The sequence below is a fragment of the Sus scrofa genome, unplaced genomic scaffold, assembly GCF_000003025.6.
Source record: "Sus scrofa isolate TJ Tabasco breed Duroc unplaced genomic scaffold, Sscrofa11.1 Contig1914, whole genome shotgun sequence".
In the NCBI taxonomy this organism is placed as follows: Eukaryota; Metazoa; Chordata; class Mammalia; order Artiodactyla; family Suidae; genus Sus; species Sus scrofa.
In genome coordinates this window covers 3,136,998-3,146,644 of record NW_018084979.1, presented here as the reverse complement: position 1 = coordinate 3,146,644, position 9,647 = coordinate 3,136,998, and the positions used below count along the sequence as shown (strand labels likewise).

The window sequence follows — 9,647 nt, the reverse complement described above, 5'->3', positions numbered from 1 at the left end:
TCCGACTTGAAACCCACCCCTGCCCCCTGCCCTCCCGGTCCTAAACTGCTGGGCTGCTCTGGAAGCAGAGTCCAGGGCGGCTCTGGGAGAGGGCGATCTCTTGCCTCCTCAGCCAGCAGCTGCGAGAGGCCCCCCAAAGAAGGCTCGCCCTGAGGTCACACTACGCCCCCCGCAGGAGGGCAGCGCGGGGACGAGCGCTGAGCAGAGCCGGCACAGCAGAGGGTCCTGGGCCTGCAGGAAGCTTCCTTCACCACAGCAGCCTCCCTCCAGGAGGCAGGTCCAAGGCGAGGTTGAGGAGGTTCCCACGACTTTCCAGGGTCTGATCTCCTCCCAGCTGCCCGCCCACCTCTGTCCTGCTGGGAGAGCGGGCTGTGAGCCCCGGAGATGGGCCCAGGGGGCAGCCAGGCGCTCCCGAGGCCCCCATGGTGGAGCTGCCCTCACAGGGCCTGGGAGGCTGGGAGGAGCAGCCGGGGCTCCCTGCCCGCCGTGGGCGGGTCTCATCTCTGTAGCCGGCTGGGCAGGTCCCCCCAGTGAGGGATGAGGAAGCCTCTGGAAAGTGAGCTGACACAAGGCCCCTGGGGGGCCGTGAGGGCGAGGGGGGCGGGAAGGCTCAGAGGGACTTGGTCCCTCAGACAGGGAGGCATTGCACACACACCCCCCCCACAGCCCAAGGGCCCTGCCTGGCCCTGTGCACCCGACAGCCCGGCGAGGGCGGCCTGCCTGGCTCTGCGGGCTTCCGTCCCTTCTGCACCTGGAGTCAGGGCCTGACATACGGGGGCCCGGCTGCTGGAGGCCAGACAGGCAGCTGGAAGTCCCTGGGGAGCCCCTGAGAGCACAGGCCCCCCTGGCCTTCCGTGTGGCCTCTGTGTGTAAGCCACCTAGGCTGTGTGACAAGATCGCCATAGATTAGTGGCTTAAATCAACACACATTCATGAGCTCCCGGTTTCTGTGAGTCAGGAGTCCAAGCAGAGGTCCGCTGGGCCCCCGAGGCTGAGGTCAAAGCATGGGGGGCGGGGGGCTGTGGTCTCATCTCCGGGCTCACTGGGGAATAAGCCCCTTCTAAAACCCACAGGGCTGCTGGCAGCCTTGACCGCTCACATGGTGGGTGCTGAGGCTCTGTTTCTCGCTTGCTGGAGGCTGGAGGCCACTCCCAGGGCCCTGCGGCAGGGGCCTCTCCCCGGGACAGCTAGGGGCTTCTTTCATCGAACCAGCCGGGGACAACCCCACCTCTGTGCCTCCTACCTCTTCCAAGCCAGGCAGGTGCCGCCCACCCTCCGGGGAGGGGTCACACAAGGTGTGGGTTCCAGGAGGCAGGGTCGGCGCCCACACTCCAGAAGGGGCCACCAGGGCTCTCAACCTCATCAGGCTGGGTCTCCTGTGAGGGTGTCTGCTTTCCCACTGAGGTGTGGCCGCCAGACCCAAGGTGTGTGAAATGGCCTTGAGCTGGCTGCGGGCTCTCCGCCTGTCATCCCAGCCTGGCCCGGCACGTGGAGCCCTCCCACCGCGGCTGACCGGCCTGGGGCCCTGCCGCTCCTGGGGCGTTGCCCCGCAGCATGGTCAGGGGGTGGGACCTGGGGGAGGGAGCGCCGAGGGCAGTTCACAGACCAGTCCCAGAGGCCCTGGACGCCACACAGGCCCGCGTGGACCGATGGCAGCCTCTCCAGGGCCTCGCAGTTTTGGGCAGGGAGCCAGGCTGGGTTTGGGGACAGGTCTGGGCAGGGAGCCAGCTGGCTCTGGGGACCACCCTCCCAGGGCGCTGCGTAGAAGGGGTCCTGCACCAGCCCAGCCCAGGGGCCCAGAGGACGTGGGGGCAGGAAACTGGCCCAGGATGGACCTGGCGCCCACTTGGGCCGCTCCCTCTGCGGCCAGGGTCTCCTCACACTGAGCCAGCACCCAGCTCTAGCCTAAGGTGGCCTTGGGCGCCTCAGCCAGGGCGCTGGGCTCGGAAGCCGAGGTCAGAAACACCTGACTGGAGGCCCAGCGCTCCTGCCAGAGGAGCAGGATTCAAGTCCTCTGACCAGGACTGAAGTCCTGCCTCCGCCAGGCCGTGCCCAGGAGGGGTGAGGGCCGGGGATGCGTGCCGTCCCCACACCAGCTGCTGTCGCTCCCCCAGCTCAGACCCAGGTCCTCTGGGCTCTGGCCCCCTTCCACACCAGGGCTGGGTGCAGGGGCATCGGGCTCCGCAGGCCTGGGCCCCTCCCCTTAAGAACCAGCCCCTCCCCCACAGGCCTGGGTACCCCCCCCCACCTCGGGCATAAGCCCCACCCTCATAGGCCTTGATCCACCCACGAGGCACCAGCCCCTCCCCCCCCCGAGGCCTGGGTCCCCCTCCTCTTGCTGCACCAGCCGTCTGCTCTGTCCCCGGGTTCCTGTGGGCCCAGGACTGGGCGCTGGGGAGAGTCAGAGGCTCCCGTGGCAAACGCCCAGCCCCACGCGGACACAGACCCCTCGCGGGTGGGTAACGGCTGATCTCCAGACGGGCGCTGAGAGGGCGGGCACAGCCCCACACAGACTCACACCAAGATGGGGAGGCACACACGTATTCTAAAGGCAGGAGTTGTGGTTCTCTGGGAGTCGGGGAGGGGCATCCTGGAGGGCTCCCTGGAGGAGGTGGGGTTTAAGGGGCTAGATTTGGAGAGCAAAAAGTTTGCACCTGCCCTGCTCAGGGCAGTGCTGCCCCTGACCAGCGCTTGGCAGATGGAGCTGCTTGGCGTGCAGACTGGGGACCCGGCAGCGAGGCCTGACGGGAGCAGTGGGGCCCCACAGCCGAGAAGGGCTGGACCTCAGCCCTGCCAAACACAGTCCTGGCCCTGGGCCTGCCCGTCTAGGCCTACAGCATAGCGGGAGCTCCAGTCTCGCTCAAACAGTTGCCGCAGCTGCTCCTGCATGGTGGCCACCCCCGGCTGGGTGTGGGGGGCCCGCTGGCTGACCACCAGGCCCACCCCCGAGGTGCTGGTGAAGTAGTCTTCCGACCAGTTGGACGTGCCTGCGGGCAGGTGGGCGGAAGGCGACGCTGGGTGACCCGGCCCAGTCCTGTGGCCCCAGACGCAGCTTGGGGGACAGGTGGGCCCATGGGCCACTCTGCCGTCATCCAATCCCGGCCACGTGGCCCCTCTCCGTGGTGGGGGGCAGCCAGCTCTTTCCACGGAGACGACTCCCACATCACCCTGGGAGCTGGGTGCCCGGGACCTGGGATCTGGGGACTCCCCTGTGGGCCCGGTGACAGCGGGGCTGCTGCCTGCTGGGGAGACCCTGACCCTTGAACAGTCCCCCTCCGCGTGGTCCCGAGGGGACCAGGCTGGACAGAAGAGCAGAGCCCCCTCCAGCACCCCAGCCACGGCCCGCCGACGCCGCCCCTTCCGTAGGCTTGTGTGGCCTGCGTGTGCCGTCACTCCCTGGGTGCCTCTAAGGGCTCGGGGGCCCTGGCCCTGCTCACCTATGTAGGCCGCCTTCTCCGTGACCATGAACTTGCTGTGGTTCACTCTGCTGAATGGGATGTTGGAGTGGTTCCCCACTGGCACGATGAAGACTTTCTGGGGACAGAGAGGGTGAGTCGGGGCGGGCGAGGCTGCTTCCCCACCCAGCAGGGAGCGGGGCCTCACCACGTCCACGGAGACGTTGGCGGCGGGGTTGCTGAGGGCCTGCAGGGAGCGCAGGTAGGGGAACATGCTGGGGTCCGTGTTGAGCCAGCAGCTGACCAGCAGGCGCACCCGCACGCCCCTGCCGACGGCCGCCACCCGCAGCGCCGTGTCCAGCGCCGGCCAGTATCTGGGGAGGGGTGGGGAGGGGGTGCTCAGGGGTCCTGGCGGGAGAGGAGACGGGCCAGGCGCTGCCCGCAGCAGGAGGGGCCTCCACCCTCCAGGCCCGTCCGGCTCCCGCCCGACCCACCTGGGGGGGTGGCGGAAGCGGGAGGTGGGGAAATACTCCATCACCGAGGCGTAGATGAACTCCCGGGCGCCCCCCATCACCGCCAGCAGCGCATCCAGGTCCCGGGTGCGGCCAGCCGGGCAGAGTGCGGGCGGCGAGGCCTGTGCGGGCAGAGCGGTCCCTGAGGGCACTGCGGGGCCCACCCTGAGCCACCTGTTCCTGGACTGGGGCCCCTCAGGGCCCCCACCCCCCAGCGCTGGGAACCAGGAGGAAGCCAGAGCGGCTGCCTGGAGAGGTGGCGGGGGAGGAGGGTCTGCTCAGGGCCTCGGGGCCGCTGCTGTGCCTGTGTAGCTGGGCTCCCACTCAGGGAGGCAGCCCTGCGTCCCCACTTAGACCAGCACGGGGGCACCAGCTGGTGGGCATGACCGCGTGCCCCTCATCTCCCTTCCCGGCCCGCGCAGAGTCACGGAATCGCTTGACCGACTGCCCCCCTTCCCACCCGCTCTGGTCCCGCGTCAGAGCCCTTTGACCACCCACAGTGAGCCTGGAGACCCCCAGGGCCTGTCCCCACCCCCGCCGCCCGTCTCCTGTGGAGGCCGATGAACGCGTCCTCTCCTGGCGCTCGGCCCGCCTCCTGGCACAGCCCCGCACGCCGCGACCCCAGCCCGGCCCACGCCACTGGCTACAGGTCATTGCCCTGAGGACCTAGCCGGTGCCGTGGTGTCTGCAGGGCGGGCCCAGGGTGGGGTGGGGTTCCCAGTGGGCACCCACAGGTCTTACCGAGAAGTAGGCAGCGGTGGGCACCCCGTCAAAGTGGTCCTGGAAGGGGTGGAAGCGGTTGAAGTGGGTGGAGACGTTCCGGGGCCAGGGTTTGGGGAGGACAGCCTTCGGCGCCCCCAACACCCAGTAGGTCTGGAAGGTCTTCTCCAGGTCCCGGGCCAGGCGGCTGCAGTTGTAGATGATGGCGCCGAGCTCCTTCACCTGGGGGACCCGGGCAGGGGCTGTGGGAGGCGCCCCTCGGAGGGGCCGTGTGGCCCCAGGGGCTAGGGGTGCTGGCAGGTGCAGCCCCCAGATGGCTGGTCCATCGCAGCCTCACCCATCCGTGCTCTTTACCACGGTGTAAACGGCACCTGTACTGGGCTGGGGGAGCCTTCCCGTGGGGTGCCCAGTGGGGTCTGTTTTTCTTTTTCTTTTTTCGGCTGCACCTGCAGCTTATGGGAGTTCCTGAACTCGGGGACAAATCTGAGCTGCAGCCACGGCGACACTGGATCTGAGCCACATCTCTGGCCTATGTTGCGGTTTGGGGCAACCCTGGATCCTTAACCCACTGAGCAAGGCCAGGGATCAAACCCGCATCTTCTCCAGCACTATGATGTCAGGTTCTTAACCTGCCCAGCCACAGTGGGAACTCTGGCCCCTGCTTTTCTTGAACATTGTATTCCAGCATTCAAAACAGTACCAGAAAGGATGGACCACGCATAAACGCACAAAGGAGAAAGAAAGACTCATTCTTCACTGCCAAGTGACAATCGCTGATACCACTGGGGACCACATGTGTTTAAAGCCTCGCTTTTCCTGAAAGGGCTTGTGCCCCGTGCGGCTCCCTGGATAAGGTGGCCCCAGCATCTTCCGTGTGCTTCCGTGACATTCTGCCTGAGTCCGAGCGGTCAGCATCGTGCAGCCCTGGGGGCTTGGGGAGGGCGCCCTCCAGGCAGGTCTGGGACTCACCTGTGTCAGGGACCGCCAGTCCATGTTGGCGCTGCCCACGTAGACGTGCCGCCCATCCACGACCCAGAATTTGGAGTGCAAGACGCCGCCGGTGAACTTCCCCATGGGCACCTGTCGCACCTGGGCTCCTGGCCGAGCATGCAGGACAGCGGGTCAGCTAGCCTCGCGCTGAGCCAATTCGCAGCCCTTTGCGGTCAGGTCCATTCCTATCTCCTCCCAGCAGCCCCTCTCAGTGGATGTTATCAGCACCCCCATTTTACAGGTGGGAAAACTGAGGCATCGACCTGCCCGGGTCCCTCCAGGCAGCCTGGCTCCGTGAGGATTGTGCCTGCTGCCTCTTGCTCCTGGCTGAGCCTCCGCCCACAGGTCCAAGCAGCTGGGCTCAGCAGGGCCCGGAGACCCCACCCTGTGCTCTGCCCATGGGAAAGGACGCGTCAGGCTCCTTGGAACCGGCCCCGGGGGAAGCCCACTGGAAGGTGCTCGCAGCCCTGGGCCCCTGGCCTCCCCCAAGCAGCGCCACTGCTCTCTCCCTGTGCCAGGGCAGTGGCAGGTCAGCCCCTGCCCCGCCCCGGGGGCCAGGGGCCCATGGCGCAGGCACCTACCTCGGGCCGCCAGGACCTGCAGGTCGGTGGACTTCCTGGCCAGTGTCGGGGCGCTGGTGGCCACCACCAGGGAGACGTTCCTATCCAGCAGCTCCTGCAGCTTCTGCAGAAGGGCCTCTCCCTGGGAGAGCAGGCCAGCCGTGAGGGGCCACCCCTCCCCCCTGGAGGACCCAGACCTCTCCCAGGAGGCCACCCCGACTGCCCACAGCTCCATCAGACATGCCGACCGCCAGACGGCACCCTGACGGCCTGCAGCCTCCGAGCAGGGGAGGGGCCAGGCGTACCAGCCGTGAGGACGAGTCGTTGACCCCAATGTCAGGCCCCGTGAGAGACCAGTAGAAGGAGGCCACGTGGATGCTCTCCTGGGCGGCGTCCAGCAGCTGCAGCCAGGCCTGGGCCAGGGGCTGGGCGGACGGACTGCCCACCACAGACGGCAGGTCCTGAGGGATGCTCTCCACGAGGACAAGCCTGCAGAGGGAGGGGCCGAGCATGCGTGCGGGGGCCACCAGCCTGCCTCGCGTCGCCATCGGCCGAGCCCAGGCCAAGGGTGCAGGAGGGGCCACACAGGGCAGGGCAGGGCAGGGTGCAGGGAGGTGCCGCGAAGAGCGGCCCGGGCCAGGGACGGAGGTGTGGGGGCCTGGAGTTGCTTCAGAGGGAAGGGCTGGCTGGGGAGCTGAGCACTCTCTCCTTCAAGGCGCGTGCGCACAGTGGGTTCCTTCCTGGGGAGGTGCTGGGATTCCAGGAACCCATGGCGGGCCCCCTGCTGCCACCTCAGCTTGGCAGGACCTGGGCTCACCACCTCGCCAGGTCCGTGGGGGGCAGCCTGTGTTTGCTGCCAAGAGCACCCCTGGTCATCCTCCCCGCCCCAGCCTCCGCCCACCCCCCTCCTCTTCCAAGAGGGGGTGGCGGAGGGCAGTGCACCCTACTGGGGAGAGCCAGCGGAAAGAGAGGCAGCGGCCAGAGACCCCACCCCGCAGAGCCCAGAAGCCACTCACCGGCAGGAGTCATTCTGCAGCTGCCGGGCCTCCCCTCCCAGGGCCTCCCAGGCCAGGCTGGAGCCAAGGCCCCAAGTCTCGGGGGGCCCTTCGTCAGGGTGCACTTGGCCCTGGGTGGGAGGAGAGAGCACCAGCCACAGGAGGCAGGCGAGAGTCACGGCGCCCAGCCACAGCCCGGCCAGCCACCCCAGCACCTGCAACTGGAGAAAGACGTCACCACGGGCTCCCCAGATAACGTGGCTGTGCCCTGCCTGGTGGGCCTGTTGGACCCCAGTGTCAAGACGGACTATCCCCATGCCAGGGAGGGCCAGGCCTGTGGCAGGGTGGGGCTGGCACGGGCAAGGATGGCATCGGGGGGCCTGGGGCCCACCCTAAGGCCATGTGGTAACTGGCTGGCTCCCTCTGAGACTGAGCAGGGGGCCCCCGTCTCCTGTGCCTGGTTCGGCCACAGGTCCTACGGGTCTGCTGGGCACCCTCCCTCCGGTCCCCAGTCCTACCGTGCCGGCCCCCTGGTCCCCTGCGCTTCGGAGCCGCACGGAACAGGGCCACGCAGGGGCTGCCGATGTTCTCTGCAGAGGCCTCAGCACCTGCACGGGGCGACCTGGCATCACCCACAGCTCCAGTCCCGGCTGGCACAGGGCCTGGGCAGCTGCCCTCTGGGGATGCCACCCCGTGAGGACCCAAACACCCAGTGCTGCATCCCCCCCTGACCCGGCCTACAGCTGGCAAGTCCCTGGCCTGTCTGTAGTGTGTGTGTGTGTGTGTGTGTGCGCGCGCGTGTGCCCATCTGTGCCTGGGGCACATGTGAGCACTGTTTTCCCTCTCGGACTCCCTCTCAGTGGGCGTGCGGGCGTCTGAATCTCAGTTCCTCGTTTCAGCCACAACCTCAACGTGTCTGCTGCTATTTCTGCTTTCGGGCTTGGCCCTCTCGACACTGGGCTGTAAAGAGCTGCTTCCCTGCCCAGGCTGGGCCCCTGTCCTGGGAGCCAGGCAGACCTGGCACAGAGCGCGTTGCTGCTGGGGGGCTGGGGCCGAGTCCGAACCCTGGTGCCCTTTCAGGGCCCTCCCTCTGCAGCCAGCGGAGGACTGAGGACTCCTCTTGTCCTGCAAAGCAGCCCCTCCCACGCGAGCTGGCCCCCTCCCCAAAGCACCTGGCTCAGCCCAGCCTGCTCCCCCCGCCTGGCCCGGCCAGCCAGCCTCTGAGAGGCCATGGGGGCGGGTGCAGCTTCCCTCCTGGCCTTGGTGGGGAAGTGGCCTCTGGGCCTAGGGGTGCAGTGCGGTGGGGCACACTGGGGCCTGGAGAGCCAGGCCGTCAGCATGGGCCCCGTAGGCTCTGTAGGGCTGTCCTCCCGCAGGACACGCGGGCCGGCCTCAGTGTGGGGAAGGCGCGGCCGCAGGGTATGGGGGCTGTGTCTGTCCTGAGCCAGAGCCGTTGGTGGGGGGGACAGGAAACCAGAGCCCCTGAGGCCCAGTGCCCCCATGCTGGGGAGCCCCCCAGATGGGAGTCAGGGTGCCTCCCCACCCCCATCCGCAGAGGGGACCCCTGGGCCTCTTCACCCCAGGGCACCCCCTCAAGCCTCCGTAGTGAACCGGCAGCCGGGACCCCTCACTGAGTCTCAGGAGGGGCCGTGGGTGTGCAGGCCTGGGTGGGAGCCCAGGGCCAGCCTTGGATAGGGCTCCCCGCCGTGCACCCTCGGGGCCCCAGGCAGCCAGCAAGGCCGGAGCCCAGCAACCCTGCCCCCGCAACCCCCGCCTGGACTCAGGGCCAGTCCGAGGCCCCTGTCAGGCCACCCATCCCCAGAGCGTCTCCTCCTCCTCGGAGCTGTTGGGAGCCACATGGGCCTGGGGAGGGTGCCACCTGGGGTGGGGGGGCTTAGGCAGCTCCAGCCCTGGGGACTCTTCGTGTCCAGGGGTGGGGCCAGCTGCAGGAGGGGACCACCCACTAGAGCTGGCATCTCAGAGCTGGGAGGGGCTGGGAGACCATAGTCCCCCAGCCCCGCGTGGCAGCCGTGGGCCCTGCAGCCGTGGGAGGTCAAGGCTGGAAGGGCGGGACTGTCTGTTCGACCGGGTGTGGGGCACGGCTGCCCCCAGGGCTGGGGCAGGGTGCTGCGGTGGGCCTGTGGTCAACCTGCTGGGAGACCCTGAGGCTCTGGGGGTCCAGGTTGCCCAGCTGGTAGAGGAACAGGTGGTCTGCCGGCCCAGCTGGAGGCTTTGTGACCCTCTGCTTAGGGCTGCTGGCAGTACGAGGCCGCAGGACAGTGGGCCCCTGGCCTGGCCCTCCCATCAGGCCCCCCGCACTTACCTCTGGGGGTCCTGCCTTGGCATTCATCTTGGCTTTGCCGGCAGGCTCAGAGGCTGCCTCTGGGCTGTGCACCTGCCTTCTCTCTGCAGCCGCTTCCCCTTCTAGCTACTTCCTCCTGGTCCTAGAACCTCCCTCCACACCCGACAGACATC

General features: G+C 68.1%; 1 protein-coding gene across 8 annotated transcripts; it reads right to left on the bottom strand.

Moving 5' to 3' along the window:
• Positions 1-2,525: 2,525 nt before the first annotated feature.
• PLD4 (phospholipase D family member 4) lies at positions 2,526-9,647 on the bottom strand. Of its 8 annotated transcripts, none has more exons than XM_003128759.6 (11): positions 9,496-9,647; positions 7,691-7,780; positions 7,194-7,393; positions 6,483-6,666; positions 6,199-6,319; positions 5,597-5,724; positions 4,649-4,849; positions 3,890-4,029; positions 3,604-3,769; positions 3,438-3,534; positions 2,526-2,987 (listed from the first exon to the last, which is right to left on the bottom strand). In XM_003128759.6, exons 1-11 carry the CDS (start codon positions 9,520-9,522, stop codon positions 2,785-2,787), a joined length of 1,557 nt encoding a protein of 518 aa, XP_003128807.2. In that variant the 5' UTR covers positions 9,523-9,647; the 3' UTR covers positions 2,526-2,784. The 8 variants fall into 8 exon arrangements, with proteins under 8 accessions (XP_003128807.2, XP_013844725.1, XP_020937165.1 ...); XM_013989271.2 differs by having other exon boundaries at positions 4,649-4,687; XM_021081506.1 differs by having other exon boundaries at positions 3,604-4,029.

What these genes read in the sequence shown, in the direction of transcription:
- PLD4 (XM_021081504.1), bottom strand. Translation starts at nt 9,522, where the DNA reads ATGAATGCCAAGGCAGGACCCCCAGAG. An exon ending in ACGACTCGTCCTCACGGCTG is followed by an intron (nt 6,320 to 6,482) that starts GTACGCCTGGCC and finishes CTGCTCTCCCAG; the next exon opens with GGAGAGGCCCTTCTGCAGAA. An exon ending in CCACCGCTGCCTACTTCTCG is followed by an intron (nt 4,030 to 4,648) that starts GTAAGACCTGTG and finishes CTGCCCGCACAG; the next exon opens with GCCTCGCCGCCCGCACTCTG.